At 39.0% G+C, this 19,439-nt stretch overlaps 1 protein-coding gene across 1 annotated transcript in view; it reads right to left on the bottom strand.

The window, feature by feature from the left end:
* Nucleotides 1-19,439, bottom strand: part of OVCH1 (ovochymase 1) — an 87,406-nt gene that overhangs the window by 19,382 nt on the left and 48,585 nt on the right. The window contains 5 exon segments of the mRNA XM_010357022.2: nt 5,474-5,526; nt 5,528-5,567; nt 7,994-8,133; nt 8,781-8,916; nt 9,914-10,039. Coding sequence (XP_010355324.2) covers nt 5,474-5,526; nt 5,528-5,567; nt 7,994-8,133; nt 8,781-8,916; nt 9,914-10,039 — 495 coding nt within the window.

A 19,439-nucleotide genomic window follows, 5' to 3' on the forward strand; every position in this document is an offset into this window, starting at 1 on the left:
TCCTCTTGGTCCCTATTATAGAACATTGAGGTTTCCAGGTTTAATAATGCCTCCAGATTTTGTTCCGGGCCCAGGGCTCACTTTTGGAGCTTTCTTCTGATATCTGTGGCTGATTGGGTAATAAACTTATCTTTTAGGATCAGTTGACCCTCGAGTGAGTCAGGTGACAGGGGAATGTATTTTTTTAAGGCTTCCCATAGCTGCTCAAGGCGGGCAGAAGGATTTTCTTCCTTTCCCTGAGTTATGGTGGACATCATTGAATAATTCATGGGCTTTTTCCTCATTCTCCTTAGTCCTTCTAGAACACAGGTCAACAGATGTTTATGACTCCAGTACCCATGATCTGAGTCGAGGTCCCAGTGGGGATCCATACTGGGGACAGCTTTCTGACTGGTAGGGAATTTGTCCCTTTCTTCGACTGTCATTCTATCATTTATTTGACTAAGATACCAAGTATCTCCAAACTCTCAGGCTGCAGTTAAAGCCACATTCTTTTCATTAAAGGCTAGGGTTTGATCTAACAATAGCATGACATCTCTCCAAGTGAGATCAAAGGTTTGCCCTAGACCCTGTAGGACATCTATATACCTATCAGGATCATCTGAAAAGCTTCCCTGGGTCTGCCTTGATCTGCTTTAAATCAGAGAGGGAGAAGGAGACATGTACCCAGGTTAGGCCAATTTCCCCTCCCCCACAGCTTGAGGGGGACATAACTGATACTCCCGGGGTTTTTGTGGTTCTTTTGGAGATTTCTTTGCTTGTTTCCTTCTGGGCGGGGGAGATTAGAGGAGGCTTATCATTAACAGGAAGGGGAGCTATAGGGAGGCTAGGATATGGGGGTAAGCTGAGAGGTCCTCCTGTGGGATGTAAATTGCAAGCTTTGCATAGTTGTGTATTCTCCTTCAGTGAAAAGAAAGCTTGGACATAAGGTATTTCACTCCATTTGCCTTCCCTCTTACAGAAAAGGTCAAGCTGCAGGATAGTATTGTAATTCATACTTCCCTCAGGTGGCCATTTTTCCCCATCAGAGAGAGAATATTGGGGCAGGTCATAGTACAGAAAAAAATGAGCTGCCTCTTTTTCAGGGTTTGTGGGTCACATTGGTTCCAATGGCTTAGGATGCATTTCAAAGGTGAGCCTGTTGATGCCTGAGTGTTTCCCATCTGAAAGACAAAATCACCTGCAGTTTTGGTTTGTTTGTTTTTCCCCCTGCCCAAGAACCCACAACACTCCCTGGTCCCTGCTGATTGGAATAATTGTGCTCACCGATGCAGCAGCAGAAACACCTCTTGCCCAAGAACCTATAAAGGTCCCTGGACCCTGCTGATGGGAATAGTTGCACTCAGCGACACAGCAGCAGAAACACTAGTTTTCCTCCTAGACCACAAGGAGGACTGAGAAAGGTCGGATTTAGTGGCCCTTACCAATGCATTTTCAAAAACCTGCACCCTTGCCTGTCCTCCTACACCACAAGGAGGACCCAGAAAAATTGGATTTAGTGGCCCTTAATGACACATTCTTGAAAATATGTTACAGTCCTAAGGATTCTCCTGTTAGTATTGGGACTTAAAAATGTTATGCCCCAAAAATGAAGTGGAGAGCCACATCCTGACGGAGGGGAGGGATCTCCAGAGTTTGAAAAGTGATGCCTTGACTCTGTGAGTTTGGAGTGCAGGTGTACAATTCTGCTCATTATGTAACCTGGTTGTGTAAGCTCATACTTGGCTCTGAGCCGCTATTATGTGTTAGGAGTACACAGAAAGGTGGACAGGAGAGGGAGAGAGAGTAAAGCTGCTGACCCTATACACAGGCCTCATGACCAGGCTTGTGCCCAGAGAGAATAAAGCCATGTCAAAACTCCCAAAAAGAAAGAAAGAGAGAAAGAAAGAAAGAGAGAAAGAAAGAAAGAAAGAAAGAAAGAAAGAAAGAAAGAAAGAAAGAAAGAAAGAAAGAAAGAAAGAAAGAAAGAAAGAAAAGAAAAGAAAAGAAAAGAAAGAAAAGTGATGCCTTTTGTCCTCACTTATATGAATAGGAAGTATACAATTTCTGAGGCTCCCCATATCCTAGCTTCAGGAATAGCTTTTTTTAGGCCTGCTTGTCTGAGGAGAGATCCTGAAATTCCAGGTAGTACCCTCCCACCAACAGGGCTTTGGGCAAAAATTATGTCTTTCTGATTGGTGCACCCAGGTGCCTAAAGAAGGTAACAGAGTCCTGAAGTTTATACTAGAAATCATTCTTATAGGAGAAACTAGAAAAGCACCAGAGTCAGGGAGTGGTTTTTAGAAGTGGGACTAGCCTCAGAGAAGAGAGGTGAGAGGAAGTTTGTCTGACAGGCATTAGGACTCAAGAGGCAAGTCTCAGCATAGATAGGATAGATGGGCGAGTCTCACTTGGGCAATATGACTTTAAGAGTTCTACTCGTGGCCACAGGGTCAACCAACTCGTTGTCAGGACCCTGGAACTGAATGGCTTTCCTCTCTGTTGACCCTCAGCTCAGCCCGGAAGTACAGGAAAAGCAGAAGCTGGTTCCAGGGAAACCGATGCTCCCAACTCTGAAGAGTCGGGGGTTGTTAGAGAACCCTTTCCCAGAAAGCCTGACACCTGTGTCTTTAGTCCAGTGGTCACAATAGTCGCTTTTAACTGGCTGACAGGTGCCCAGTATTTAGCCCCTGAATTCTAAGGAAAAATAGGACAGAACAGCAAGCGAAAGGGGTCTGATGGTACTTACCACTTGGTGATAGTCCCATCTGGGTTGCCAAAATGTGTCCTGAATTTATTTCTTCCAGTGGGTTATTGGTCTCGCTGACTTCAAGAATGAAGCCGCAGATGCTCACGATGAGTATTACAGCTCTTAAAGATGGTGTGTCCGGAGTTTGTTCCTTCAGAAGCTCAGATGTGTCCAGAGTTTCTTCCTTCTGGTGGGTTAGTGGTCTTGCTGACTTCAGGAGTGAAGCTGCAGACCTTCACAGTGAGTGTTACAACTTTTAAATGTGGCACATCCAGAGTTGTTTTTTCCTCCAGGTGGGTTCGTGGTCTTCCTGACTTCAGGAGTGAAGCCACAGACCCTTGAGGTGAGTGTTACAGCTCATAAAGCTAGTGCAGACCCAAAGAGCGAGCAGCAGCAAGATTTATTGTGAAGAGCGAAAGAACAAAGCTTCCAGTGTGGAAGGGGACTCGAATGGGTTGCTGCTGCTGCCTTGGGTGGCCAGCTTTTACTCCCTTATTTGGCCCTGCCCATGTCCTACTGATTGGTCCATTTTACAGAGTGCTGATTGGTGCGTTTACAAACCTTTATCTAGACAGAGCACTGATTGATTCGTTTTTACAGAGTACTGATTGGCGCACTTCCGAATCTTTAGCTAGACACAGAGTGCTGATTGGCATGTTTACAATCTGTTAACTAGACAAAAAAAGTTCTCCAAGTCCCCACCCGATCCAGAAGCCCAGCTGGCTTCACCTTTTAATTTGTCATTTTTAAAATTAGGATATGTCATGGAAAACAGTGATTCTGAATTGTCATTTGAAATTGGTTAGACCTTTATTTATTGTACTTAATAATTTTTTTTAATATTATGAATCCTCCAATTCTAAAGAAAATCCCTCAGTGTTTTATACTTAACTAGAGGTAGATCAAGATGGTCACAGTCATGGGTTAATTATCATAAGAGTGATAATTCACTTCAAAACCATCTCTAAGTTTAACTGATCATACACAATATTTTCTGAAACAAACATTCTAGTAAATGTAGTTTGCTATAACACTCACAGTTTTCAAGGTTTCATATCAAGGATCCTAAGAACTAGTAGGCTTTCCATGATTACAGGAAAACTCTGCCCTCTTTAGTAAAGAGATGGCCAGAGGACCAATTTCATTGAGACAAGAAACAAGAGATTTAATTTAGATTGTGTAGTAACTGGTATGTAAATATCAGTAACCTTTCTTATCTATCAAAAGAGGCTAATGGTTAATCCTGTGTTTTGTGTTCTCAAAAGCACTTGGGTCAACAGTGTGTCATTCTTTCGAAAAGTAAGTGGAAAACAGAAGGCACAGGATCTGTAGTTTAACTTTAATCAAGACTAAGTCAAAGTGGTCAGGTCCTATAAATTTATTTTACAGATCTTAGCTTTTCTATTATTGATCTGTAAACACTTCTTATATCAATTACTTCAGACTTTTCTCAGCATAGTTGAAAATCCCATGTATTTGCTTTTTAGTTTTGTTTCTGTGGATGCAGAAGAGTTTTTAATTACACAGGAACTTATTTGTTTTCTTCTACTACTTCTATATGAGAAAGTCCTTCTTCATATGGTTAACTAGTATTTTCCAATTTTAGTGCCTTATGAAAACTCCTTTATCAGCTATTGCGTGATGTGAAGAATAATTTTATACATTTTCTGAATGGTAATGACAAATAAACCACATACGGTGGTCTCAAATTTTCTAGGGCCCCTTCTAGTCTATTTTCAATCACTTGTTTCTTCTGATAGTTTTAATTGCCATTGTTTTAAAGTGTACTTTAAATATCTGATAGAGCAATTCTACCTTAACCATTTGGTCATAGTTTCCCCAAGAGATTTATCAGCTAGTGCTATTTATTTACAGGATAAATTTTGGAGTTGTTTAATTTCCTCTTCATCTCTCCAGAAAAAAAATTCCATTGGGATTTGTTGGAAAATATATTTTTAAATTAATTTGTGTTGAGTTAATGAGTTATATCTTTCAGTTTTAGAACATGGTACTTTTATCTACGCAAATGTTTGTGTGTTTGTATGTATTTGTGTGCCCACACATGCAACTTGATAAACTTTCATAGTTTGAACAATAAATCTCAAATTTAAGGTTATTCCTAGTTATCATATGGCTTTTATTGCTAAATGTAATTGAAGTAATTTTCCCCTTATATCTTCTACATTTTACTGCTATGGTTTTAAGATTACAATTGCTATATAATTTGTATCTATTTTTTCTAATTTATAGTAGAAAATCTTAATATACAATACATTTTAATATTCAATTTTCCTTGTGTTCTTGGGATAAATCCTATTTGGTTCTGTCAAATGTTCATCAAATAATCTGCTGAGGTCAAGCATTGACTTAACCTGGAGGTGGTTGACAGTATACTACCGTGGCACAAAGATTATTTTCAGCAGAAAGCAATTGAAAAAAAATATAGACAGAAGAAAAACTCTCTGCCCTCCCACTCTCTCCACTAGGAAAGGCAGAACAATTCTTAGAGACAAATCTAGACTCTTATCAGCCCAGAGACGACACCAGAAGAATCTACATAACAAATCTTTCTAAAGAAACCTTAGTTTTCTACAACTGTCCCCAATATATTCACCTTCCTATGATATGCCACCCCTAGAAGCTCAAGGTCCTTTTCCTTTGTCACTTCTCTTATTTATTGTTCTTTTGTTAAAATGTTATATAAGCCCAAGTTCTAATCACTTCTTTGAGTTACTCACCACTGAATTTCCCATATAGGCATGATATATGTGTTAAGAAAATTCAGTTTTTCTCTTTTTGTCTTGTGTCAGTATCATTGCCAGAGTTCCAGCCCATGAAGCTAAGATGGTCTGAGAAACAAAACAAAAAACAAAAAACAAAACAAAACAAAACAAAAACTTCTCTACACCAACTAAAGGAAAAATCTCTATCTCTCCTACAACTACTGCTACTCTCGGTACTTCACTTCTCACACCAGATGTATGGGATTTTTTCCCCCCACAACAACTGGGTATCTTACAATTCAATTCCATTCTTATCTACCTTGGGTTAGCATGGACTGCACAGGTTAAGAGCTCAGTTTCACAAGACTGTCCTCACTCCCCAGTTCAGATGCCAATTGCAAGTCCAGGTTGTCACATGTGCTACTGACTGCCCAGCAATAAATCAGAGGTTCCCACAATCCCCTCCTCAGGTTTGATAATTTACTAAAACAACTCACAAAATTCAGGGAAACACTTTGCTTGTGTTTACCTACTTATTACAAATGATATAGTTCAGGAACAGTCAAATGAAAGATGTATATGGCAAGATATGGAGTCTGGGCACAGAGCTTCACTGTTCTTTCTGGGTACACCATCCTCCCAGCACCCTCCGTGTGTACACCAACCCAACTTTCTGAACTCTCCTTTTGGGGTTTTATGAGGGCTTCACTACATAGACATATCAATCACATCATTGGCAATTGCTGATTAAGTCAATTTCCAGTCCCTCTCCCCTACCCAGAGGTTGGGCTATAAGTTCTAAACTTCTGATCACAGGATTTGTTCCTCTGGATAGATGGGTAGAAGAGAAATATTTTTTTCCTTCCCTATACCACAGAGCTTGTAAACCCTATTTAGAGAAATTGAAAAAGAGTCATAAAACTTTTGGGGAGAAGGAAATAGAAAATAGTATGTTTTGTGAATTAGTTCTAAGTAAAGAACAGATATATAGTTGATTAATATTGTAAGTGATAACTGACATTGCTAATGTACTCTTCCTTCCCTGTCCCCTTCTTTATTTCTTTGTTTTTCCAATCTTTTTTTGCCCTGTCACCCATAGAAGAGGCAATAGGGAGACAATCTAAACTTTTCCTCCAAGCAGCACAATTTTAAGAACAGGAATCAGAGTAAATATTTTTAATCCAAACAAAATACAAGCTTGGTTTCTTAGTATTGATTAACATGCCTTCTCTTATTTAATTCTCAAAACAACCTCATGAGGCAGTGCATGGTAACAGGTGTTCTGTAAGGCAAGAACGGTAGAAGTATACATCATTTTCGTAGATACTGCAGTCTCCCCACAAGAAGCTGTGGTCTTCTTAGTGCTGAATTGGCTTAAGAACCAAGAAAGCTCGGTGCTCATCGACATTCTCCTAAATAGAAACAGAAATATTCTTAGTGCACTTAACTTCTAGGATAGTATTGTAAATCTGAAGAATAAAAAAGACAGCGGTTTAGCAATTGACTTTTTTATCCGCTCTGAGAGGACCCTACCTGCACGGAGAGTGACACCTGTATCTGGGTCCTTCTTAGGAAGGCAAAGGCCAGCAAAAAGCCATACATCCTCTTTCGCTGGGCTTTTACTTCATTACACATTTATTTCTTGATTAAGTAAACTGGGAATTCATAGACCATAGTGTGCATGGTGGTGGGATGTCTCCTCTCACAAATGAGGAAACTGAGTCTTAGAAAGATTTCAGATCATTCCCAAAGTCACTTAACTAGTATGTGGTAGAACAGAGATATGGACCCAGAACCATCAGATTTCAGAACTGTGGACTTCTATATCCCATGGTGTCCAGAAATCTTGGTTGAACACCCAAAATGCTTTTCCATTTCCCTTCTCTCTAGTCACCCTCTGGTCAGGCATGGCCATGTGACAATTCTGGCCAGAGATTTAAGTCTGCTACAGGATTCTTGGGAAAATGTTTGCTTTCCTGATAGGGATAATCCTCCCTGTCCCTTCTTCCATCAATGTAATGATGAGAACTGAAATAGCCATTATGCAACCATTAGGAAAAGCCAAAATAATTGAAGTAACTTTAGTGCTGGTGGAGTTCAACTGTTGAACTAGCAGTGTGCCTGCATTTCTCTTTGAAAATAATGAGTTTAAATCACAGTAACCAGGTTTCTCACTACTACCAATTGATAAACTCATGTAATGCCTTTTGCTGTGATTATTTTGCCTTATTAATTTTATAGTCTTAATTTTCTTGTGTTTTTGTCTAAAACTACTTCATTCATTCTTTATTTTTAGTATTTCTGAGCAAATTTAATCTAGGTGTGATCCATGTAAGAAACCTTGTTGTTCTTTGTTTTTAACTAAACCTGAGATTTTATATCTTAATTTTAAATCTGACAAAAGTTTAACAGTAAGTCTATTTCAACATCCTATAAGAGACTAGTGTATGTCACCTGTAAGCCACATATTGAATATAAAACAATCTAAACATGTTTCATAAGAGAAAATCAGTAGCATAGTGATTCATAGGGAACCAGTTACCTATTAATTTTTTTCCTGGTCCAAATCCTTCGTAAACATGCAGATGACCATGACAGACCAAACTTGTTGGCTTCATTGGGAAGTTGATAATATTAAGCTGAATGATGTGATTTAAAGGGGTGACTAACTTCCACTGGCAACTATGGCACAGATGAAACAAAGTCAGAAATTATTTCTAAACAGAATATATTGTTAGTTATTTTGCTCAGAAATTAATGCATCAATGTTATTGAGCCCCAGTGAGCCTTAGTTTTTGTGTCTGTTTCCTTATGGTTGTGAGAGAGAAAGATTTGCTCTTTAAATTATATCAAATTTATCAACTCATACCTAATTTGCCAAAATTTGTAAAGTTCACACATTATGGTGAATGGTTGACCAATTGTGGATATTGTTTTAAATTCTGATTGAAAATTTACAAGATCTGAAGGACGTACATGTGCCAGAATTTGCCCCAAACTCCCATGCATCATTTATTAAGTATCTACTATGTGCCCAAATAGTTTACATACATTATATCAGCCTCCAACATTCTTTGTAGAGATTTGACTTTTCACTTTGCTAATACATGGTCTATTTTGTTGAGAAAGTACAATTTATAAACAAGAACATTCTTACATTGTTTTGTTTTGTTTCCATATTAAAGGCCATAGATTAGGGGTTACCTAAGAGTGTATTCTTTATGGAAAAGAGGTGAAGAATAATGTTTTAAGCAAATACCAAGTGTTGATGTCAGTCAAGTCATTTTTTTCACACACTTTTTCCATTATAATAATAATTCCTTCCTTACCTCATAGTAGTTCTGTGAGAATTTCTTGGGATCTGCATGATCACTTCTGGCTTGGTCAGAAGAATATCCTCACAAGGGACCAAGTGCTCTCTGTTTGAACTTTGGGAAAGTCTGGTTGTTTTACTGTCCTTTGGACCTAAAAGAATAGGAAGCAGAGAAAATGAGAATAAAACCAATATTTAACAGGCTTCTCATATGCCTTTTCAGATCAAGGTAAACAGCTCTCTTCCCTAATTGTCCTGGGAAAACAAGTAATTATTAGGAGGTGGTTGGTTTCACTGAAAATTTTCTCCATCTTAAATATTCAAAAGGTACAGGAAACAAGCACATCTCTCAGAATGATCTCTGACATAGCCTAGGGTCTATGGAAGATTACAGGACACAGCTATGGATAATACCTGTTAACTGCCTAATTCCATCTGAAAGCAGTATTCTTAATATATTCTTCCAAGAGAAAACTTTCATACGATATAAATGCTTTATTACTCACTTAACTTTTTCCAAATATGCAGTATACACAGGTCTAGAAAAATATATTCTCAGCAATGCTTTTAGGTGTCAAGGGGGGAAGCTAGCTTTCAGTTGTCTATATCAAGAAGAAAAATACCTCACTAATTACATGTTCTAAAATTCAATCTGACAACTCTGAATTACATCGTTTACACTTACAGTGCTAGAATATAATATTTGTGTAGTTTGTTTTCAAAACTTATTCTAATTTTTTATTATATCATTACAAAGAAAATTCTAATCAGAGATAATAAATTGTCCACAGCTAATCAACCAGCTAAGATTTAGAACCCAAATCTTCTGAGTCACAAGAATTACGGCTGCAGAAACCATTCTTTGTGGTATAAAACTGCAGCCACAGACAAAAGTTATCTTGCAACCAACATATCTTAGCCATTTTCAGAAATCATATACAATTCAATCAAGTTCTCTAATTGAGCAGTTTCCCTTTTGGAATTGATCAAATCTTAGGTGACTTAAGTAGATTTTCCTTTCAAACACATACTAATTTCCCCACAGAAACATAATTTCTTTCAAAATGCTGTGTATGTTTTGAAATATTCCTAAATAAAGTAATATTGATTTTTTTAGCCTTTACAAGTTTATAAAAAAACCAGACATACCTAGGACTTTCAACACTAGATAACTTATGCCAAATGCACCTTGTACAAAGGACTGGAATGTCACCCTCACCAGTGGTTCAGGACTCATGAAAGTCATTGAGTAAAGTCTTCTCCCATGTAATCCACCTAGGTTAAAAAGTGAACTCTAGTAAAAAAATAAGAATGACAATTGTACAGCAGTTTCTATATTTTAGGTAGAGCAATTAATTTAACCCACAAGGTAGGAATTGATTCCATTCTGTAAAACGAGGAAACAGGATTCCAGAACACAAGTGACTCACTCAGCATCACAAACTAGTGGGGTGGGAAGTTAGGATCTTCAACTTGGGTCCATGTATTAATATCCATCATTATCTACTTTGTTGCAGTGCTTCCTGAAGGACAGTAGGTAGTAAATTATTTTATCTTTAAAATGACTGATACGACCTTTTTTCTCCTAGAAAAGTAACCTACTTATTAAAAATACCTCACCATGAAGATCTATGATGGAAAATATTTTCTACTTGAAAATGCATTATTTGCCTATAGTTAGTCTTTTATTGATTGCTTTGAGAACTTAAGTCAAAGATAGAAGGGAAATTTATAATCATAATTCTGACATGATTCAGAGGGCTGATTAAGCATGTGTGGAAAGAACCTGTGAGTTTCTTAGGATCAAACTCTTCTAACCTAAAAATAATTCAGTATCATTTTGTAACATTTATTTAAATGTCACCTGCTCAGAAAGATATCTGCTGATTGTACTACATACAACTATGTGGCACCTACATCCCAGATACTTCTTTTCTCCTTTCCCACTTTATTTTTTCTTCCTTAGTTCTTCCATCTAAGATGACTTATATTTTATCTTATTATGTGTTTTCTCCCTGCTAGAATATAAGCTTGATAAGGGCAGAAAATTTATTTTTTTCACTACTGAATCCTCAGAACCAAGATGACTCAGTCCCTGGCTAATAGTAGGTGCTTCACAAATACTTGTAGGATGAAAGGAGGGAGGGAATAAGAGCCAAGAAAGAGAAAAGAAGAAAAACATTCGTTGGCATTTTAAAGTATACAATGGTGAAATGCTATCTGAAGAATGAACTAATATTTCTTTGTAGCAAATAGAAGTGAATGTAACTTTTAAATGAATTGCTACCTTTAACAGGAAGAAACAGCATTTTACAGTAAAGAATACTATATGATTTAAGTAAAGAATGGTATTTCCATTATAGACTTGCTATTCTCCTAGATATAATCTGAAGGGACAGAACAATTCCACAAAGTTCAAGCTGACAATTTCAAAAATTAAAGAAATGCTAGGTTGGAAAATTACAGGGATTCCTCAGGTAATCTACAATGAAGTCAAGCGTGGTTTTCAATAGGCAATAATGATAAAGGCAAGTTTCCCCAGAAAATGTGTCTCTCTGTATAAGAATATAGTATATTATAGAAATAGTGCTATCAATTTGGAAGAAAAAGACTTTTTAAAAAGAAAGCAGCTATAGAGTCACTTTACCATATGAGAAAATATATTTCAGCATGATTTTTGAAAGTTTTTTTTTAAATTAAACATTCTGACCTCAGAATGGGGAATAAATTTTTAAGCATGAAAGCAATGAGATAAAAACCAAAGATCAAAGACATGTATGGATAAACAACTAAATTTAAAAAAAATTTACATTAACATAATAAATAATACAAAAGCAAATGGCAATACTAAGAATAAGCATTAAGAATAAATTAATGACAAAGGAAAGCATTAAGAATAAACTTATGACAACATTAAGAATAAGCATTAAGAATAGATGTGACCAAGGAAATATATCTTTTATATAAAGTTCATAAAGCAATAGAAAGAATAATACTAAAATTTTAAAAATGCACAAAAGACAATGGCAATTAATTTTTTAAAAAACAAGCTGGGTACAGTAGCACATGCCAGGTATTTGGGAGGCTGAACTAGGAAGATCTTTTGAGCCCAGGGGTTCGAGGTCAGCCTGGGCAAAATAGGGAGACATTGTCTTAAAACAAAGAAAAACAAAAGCAAAAAAGAAATTATCTTCATTAATGATTACTTTTAAGGGACAATTGCCTATTAAATTGACATATTAGGTTCTGGACATGGTGAAAGAAGATCCTAGGCACTGCTAATGACTGTGAAAATTACGTTAGCCTTTCTGAAGAGTAATTTAACAAGTCTTCATGAAAAAAACAAACTCAGCAAAAATTCATAAAAAAGAAAACGTTTTGAATCCCTAGGCGTTGACCTCATTGGAAGTATACAGAAAGGAACAGAGAGCAAGGTCTCTGCTCTTACGAAGCTTTCATTTTAGTCAGGTCAATGAAGATGGTTTCATAGAGATGTCAAAGATGAAATGAAAGCCAATGTAACAGACAATGACTGTGGGAAGGAATGGATGATGCTACTTTAGACTGAGAGGCCCTCTTTGAGGAGGTGACGATTCTCTTGTTCACTTATTTATGAAGTGCCTTCTACATGTCAGGCACTGTTCTAGGCACTGAGGCTTCTTGATCCAAACAGGCAAAAACTCCAGCTCTCATGAAACTCATACTCAATCGAGAAGACACAGATAAGCCATAATCATGAAAAAAAATTATAATGTGTTAGATTCTAAACTTTTAACCCCGGACTTCAAACTTTTTGGTACCAGGGACCAGGTTCGTGGGAGACAATTTTTCCACAAACAGTGGGAGGGATGGTTTTGGGATGAAACTGTTCCATCTCAGATCATCGGGCATTAGAGTCTCATAAGGAGCAGGCATCCTAGATCCTTTGCATGTGCAGTTCACATTCCTATGAGAATCTAATGCTGCCACTGATCTAACAGGAGGCAGAGCTCAGGTGGTAATGCTTGCCCGTTGTTCACCTCCTGCTGTGTGGCCCAGTTCCTAACAGGCCACAAGTTGGTACTGGTCTGCGGCCCGGGGGTTGGAGGGTTGGAGACCCTTGTGTTAGAAGATAATAAGTGCTCTAAGAAAAGGGAACTGAGAAGTCTGGAGGCAGGGGTGTGATGCAACATACATCAGTCAATGTTGGTCTCATTAAGAAGGTGACATTCCATCAAGAATTGAAGGACATGAGGCACAAGGATGAGAAGGAGCTCTTTAAAGTGCTGGGAATAGACAGACAATGGTCCCAAGGTGAGAATGAGAGGTATTGGGAACCCATGAGCTGACAGAGAGGGAGTCTTCCAGGGAGTGTGAATTTAATTCTCGCTGCAAGAAGCCCTGGAACTGTTCTAATCAAGGGGGATGAAGGAGGTGATCTGATTCTAGGGGGAAAATGTGCCAAGCAGATAGGCTAATTAATTGTGTCACTGTAGTCTAAATTAGATTGTGCTTATAAAGAAAGATTCTTTAAGCAAACATTTTTGCTTTCTAACCCAGTGATTTAATCTCTCAGAGTTTGTCCTAAGAAAACAATCCCACCATCACAGCAGTGTCCCCGGCCTCTATGCACTTTGGAATCAAGCACAAATAGATGCCACACACATGGTCAATGACATACACAAACTTATTTTCTTTCCAGATTTCCCCATTAACCAAATTATTTCAATCACCTCCCACCTCCCTCCTTACTGCGAGCCAAAAAGCTTTCATTACATATGCGCGAACAGGAGGAGGCAAGTTTGTTTTGTTGAACAAAAACAGGTTTCTCTGTGCATGAAATGAAAAATGAGTGCTGGCATGTTTTCAGCAGGTCTTTTCAATCCTGCCACTTTAAAAGCCTTTAATGTATTTTTGCTTTATTTTTTCATTCACCTTCCTCTCCTGCTCTATTTTTAACCATCTTCTGACTTGCTCTTTTACAATATATATTCTTCCAGCATTCTGGCATGGTTCCACTATGTTTGAAGAAGTTGAGCCCTCTTGCCTTTTTTCCCCCTCCCTACACACACACACACACACACACACACGCGCACATACACTCAACCTTAAGTATATTTGCTATCTCAATTCAAAGTACTTGAAAATGTTAAGGTTTTTTTTTTTTTTTTTTTTTTTTTTTTCTAATTCTGTGAAGAAAGCCAGTGGTAGCTTGATGGGGATGGCATTGAATCTACAAATTACTTTGGGCAGTATGGCCATTTTCACGATATTGATTCTTCCCATCCATGAGCATGGAAGTTTTTCCACTTGTTTGTGTCCTCTCTTATTTCCTTGAGCAGTGGTTTGTAGTTCTTCTTGAAGAGGTCCTTCACATCCCTTATAAGCTGTATTCCTAGGTATTTTATTATCTTTATAGCAGTTGTGAATGAGAGTTCATTCATGATTTGGCTGTTTGTCTGTCATTGGTGTATAGAAATGCTTTTGAAAAATGAGCCTGTATGGTCAAGACAATCCGAAGCAAAAAGAACACAGCTGGAGGCATCACACTACCTGATTTCAAACTGTACTGCAAGGCTACAGTAACCAAAACAGCATGGTACTGGTACCAAAACAGATACATAGATCAATGGACCAGAACAGAGGCCTCAGAAATAATGACACACATCTACAACCATCTGATCTTTGACAAATCTGACAAAAACAAGCAATGAGGAAAGGATTCCCTACATAATAAATGGCTTTGGGAAAACTGGCTAGCCATATGCAGAAAACTGAAACTGAACCCCTACCTTATGCCTTATACAAAAATTAACTGAAGATGGACAAAAGACTTAAACATAAGACCTAAAACCACAAAAACCCTAGAAGAAAATCTAGGCAATACCATTCAGGACATAGGCATGGGCAAAGACTTCATGACTAAAACACCAAAAGCATTGGCAACAAAGGTCAAAATTGACAAATAGGATCTAATTAAACTAAAGAGCTTCTGCACAGCAAAAGAAACTATCATCAGAGTGAACAGGCAACCTACAGAATGGGAGAAAATTTTTGCAATCTATCCATCTAACAAAGGTATAATATCCAGAATCTATAAGGAATTTAAACAAATTTACAAGAAAAAACAATCCCATCAAAAAGTGGGCAAAGGATATGAACAGATACTTCTCAAAATAAGACATTTATGTGGCCAACAAATATATGAAAAAAAGCTCATCATCACTAGTCATTAGAGAAATGCAAATCAAAACCACAATGAGATACCATCTCATGCCAGATAGAATGGCGATTATTAAAAAGTCAGGAAACAACAGATGCTAGAGAGGATGTGGAAAAATAGAAACGCTTTTACACTATTGGTAGGAGTGTAAATTAGTTCAACCATTGTGGAAGACAGTGTGGCGATTCCTCAAGGATCTGGAACCAGAAATACTTTTTGACCGAGCGATCCCATTACTGGGTATATACCCAAAGGATTATAAATCATGCTACTATAACGACACATGCACACGTATGTTTATTGCAGCACTATTCACAATAGCAAAGACTTGGAACCAACCCAAATGTCCATCAATGATACACTGGATAAAGAAAATGTGGCACATATACACCATGTTATACTATACAGCCATAAAAATGGATGAGTTTATGTTCTTTACAGGGATATGGATGAAGCTGGAAACCATCATTCTTAGCAAACTAACACAAAAACAGAAAACCAAACACCGCATGTTCTCACTCATAAGTGGGAGTTGAACAATGAGAACACATGGACACAGGGAGGAGAACATCACACACCAGGGCCTGTCGGGAGGTGGGGAGGTAGGAGAGGAATAGCATTAGGAGAAATACCTAATGTAGATGACGGGTTTATGGGTGCAGCAAACCACCATGGCATGTGTACACCTTTGTAACAAACCTGCATGTTCTGCACATGTCACTCAGAACTTAAAGTATAGTAATAATAATAATAGGATTAAAATCATGCGGGGGCGGAGCAAGATGGCCGAATAGGAACAGCTCCAGTCTCCAACTCCCAGCGCGAGCGACACAGAAGACCGGTGATTTCTGCATTTTCAACTGAGGTACTGGGGTCATCTCACTAGGGAGTGCCGGACAATTGGTGCTGGTCAGCTGCTGCAGCCTGACCAGCGAGAGCTGAAGCAGGGCGAGGCATCGCCTCACCTGGAAGTGCAAGGGGGAAGGGAATCCGTTTTCCTAGCCAGGGGAACTGAGACACACAACACCTGGAAAATCGGGTAACTCCCACCCCAATACCGCGATCTAAGCAAACGGGCACACCAGAAGAATATATCCCTCACCTGGCCGGGAGGGTCCCACGCCCACGGAGCCTCCCTCACTGCTAACACAGCAGTCTGCGGGGATCTATCGGCAAGGCAGCAGCGAGGCTGGGGGAGGGGCGCCCGCCATTGCTGAGGCTTAAGTAGGTAAACAAAGCCGCTGGGAAGCTCGAATTGGGTGGAGCTCACAGCAGCTCAAGGAAGCCTGCCTGTCTCTGTAGACTCCACCTCTGGGGACAGCGCACAGCTGAAGACCAACAGGGGAAACAGCGGGGGCCGGTGCAGACGCGAACGACTCTGTCTGACAGCTTTGGGGAGAGCTGTGGATCTCCCAACTCGGAGGTTGAGATCTGAGAATGGACAGACTGCCTGCTCAGGTGGGTCCCTGACCCCTGAGTAGCCTAGCTGGGAGAAATCCCCCACTAGGGGCAGTCTGACACCCCACACCTCACAGGGTGGAGTACACCCCTGAGAGGAAACTTCCAAAGGAAGAATCAGACAGGTACACTCGCTGTTCAGCAATATTCTATCTTCGGCAACCTCTGCTGCTGATACCCAGGCAAACAGGGTCTGGAGTGGACCTCAAGCAATCTCCAACAGACCAACAGACAGTCCTTCTGACTGTCAGAAGGAAAACTATCAAACAGGAAGGACACCTATACCAAAACCCCATCAGTACGTCACCATCATCAAAGACCAGAGACAGATAAAACCACAAAGATGGGGAAGAAGCAGGGCAGAAAAGCTGGAAATTCAAAAAATAAGAGCGCATCTCCCCCTGCAAAGGAGCGCAGCCCATCGCCAGCAACGGATCAAAGCTGGTCAGAGAATGACTTTGACGAGATGAGAGAAGAAGGTTCAGTCCATCAAACTTATCAGAGCTAAAGGAGGAATTACGTACCCAGCGCAAAGAAACTAAAAATCTTGAAAAAAGAGTGGAAGAATTGACAGCTAGACTAATTAATGCAGAGAAGATCATAAACGAAATGACAGAGATGAAAACCATGACACGAGAAATACGTGACAAATGCACAAGCTTCAGTAACCGACTCGATCAACTGGAAGAAAGAGTATCAGCGATTGAAGATCAAATGAATGAAATGAAGCGAGAAGAGAAACCAAAAGAAAAAAGAAGAAAAAGAAATGAACAAAGCCTGCAAGAAGTATGGGATTACGTAAAAAGACCAAACCTACATCTGATTGGGGTGCCTGAAAGTGAGGGGGAAAATGGAACCAAGTTGGAAAACACTCTTCAGGATATCATCCAGGAGAACTTCCCCAACCTAGTAGGGCAGGCCAACATTCAAATTCAGGAAATACAGAGAACGCCACAAAGATACTCCTCCAGAAGAGCAACGCCAAGACACATAATTGCCAGATTCACCAAAGTTGAAATGAAGGAAAAAATCTTAAGGGCAGCCAGAGAGAAAGGTCGGGTTACCCACAAAGGGAAGCCCATCAGAGTAACAGCAGATCTCTCAGCAGAAACTCTACAAGCCAGAAGAGAGTGGGGGCCAATATTCAACATTCTTAAAGAAAAGAATTTTAAACCCAGAATTTCATATCCAGCCAAACTAAGTTTCATAAGTGAAGGAGAAATAAAATCCTTTACAGATAAGCAAATGCTTAGAGATTTTGTCACCACCAGGCCTGCCTTACAAGAGACCCTGCAGGAAGCCTTAACATGGAAAGGAACAACCGCTACCAGCCATTGCAAAAACATGCCAAAATGTAAAGACCATCGAGGCTAGGAAGAAACTGCATCAACTAACGAGCAAAATAACCAGTTAATATCATAATGGCAGGATCAAGTTCACACATAACAATATTAACCTTAAATGTTAATGGACTAAATGCTCCAATTAAAAGATACAGACTGGCAAACTGGATAAAGAGTCAAGACCCATCAGTCTGCTGTATTCAGGAGACCCATCTCACATGCAGAGACATACATAGGCTCAAAATAAAGGGATGGAGGAAGATCTACCAAGCAAATGGAGAACAAAAAAAAGCAGGGGTTGCAATCCTTGTCTCTGATAAAACAGACTTTAAACCATCAAAGATCAAAAGAGACAAAGAAGGCCATTACATAATGGTAAAGGGATCAATTCAACAGGAAGAGCTAACTCTCCTAAATATATATGCACCCAATACAGGAGCACCCAGATTCATAAAGCAAGTCCTTAGAGACTTACAAAGAGACTTAGACTCCCATACAATAATAATGGGAGACTTCAACACTCCGCTGTCTACATTAGACAGATCAACGAGACAGAAAGTTAACAAGGATATCCAGGAATTGAACTCATCTCTGCACCAAGCGGACCTAATAGACATCTATAGAACTCTCCACCCCAAATCAACAGAAGATACATTCTTCTCAGCACCACATCGCACTTATTCCAAAATTGACCACATAATTGGAAGTAAAGCACTCCTCAGCAAATGTAAAAGAACAGAAATTATAACAAACTGTCTCTCAGACCACAGTGCAATCAAACTAGAACTCAGGACTAAGAAACTCAATCAAAACCGCTCAACTACATGGACACTGAACAACCTGCTCCTGAATGACTACTGGGTACATAACGAAATGAAAGCGGAAATAAAGATGTTCTTTGAAACCAATGAGAACAAAGATACAACATACCAGAATCTCTGGGACACATTTAAAGCAGTGTGTAGAGGGAAATTTATAGCACTAAATGCCCACAAGAGAAAGCAGGAAAGATCTAAAATGGACACTCTAACATCACAATTAAAAGAACTAGAGAAGCAAGAGCAAACACATTCAAAAGCTAGCAGAAGGCAGGAAATAACTAAGATCAGAGCCGAACTGAAGGAGATAGAGACACAAAAAACCCTCCAAAAAATCAATGAATCCAGGAGTTGGTTTTTTGAAAAGATCAACAAAATTGACAGACCGCTAGCAAGGCTGATAAAGAAGAAAAGAGAGAGGAATCAAATAGATGCAATAAAAAATGATGAAGGGGATATCACCACTGACCCCACAGAAATACAAACTACCATCAGAGAATACTATAAACGCCTCTACGCAAATCAACTAGAAAATCTAGAAGAAATGGATAATTTCCTGGACAATTACACTCTCCCAAGGCTAAACCAGGAAGAAGTTGAATCCCTGAATAGACCAATAGCAGGCTCTGAAATTGAGGCAACAATTAATAGCCTACCCACTAAAAAAAGTCCAGGACCAGATGGATTCACAGCTGAATTCTACCAGAGGTACAAGGAGGAGCTGGTACCATTCCTTCTGAAACTATTCCAATCAATTGAAAAAGAGGGAATCCTCCCTAACTCATTTTATGAGGCCAACATCATCCTGATACAAAAGCCTGGCAGAGACACAACAAAAAAAGAGAATTTTAGAC

This window comes from Rhinopithecus roxellana, chromosome 10 (assembly GCF_007565055.1).
Source record: "Rhinopithecus roxellana isolate Shanxi Qingling chromosome 10, ASM756505v1, whole genome shotgun sequence".
Taxonomy (NCBI): Eukaryota; Metazoa; Chordata; class Mammalia; order Primates; family Cercopithecidae; genus Rhinopithecus; species Rhinopithecus roxellana.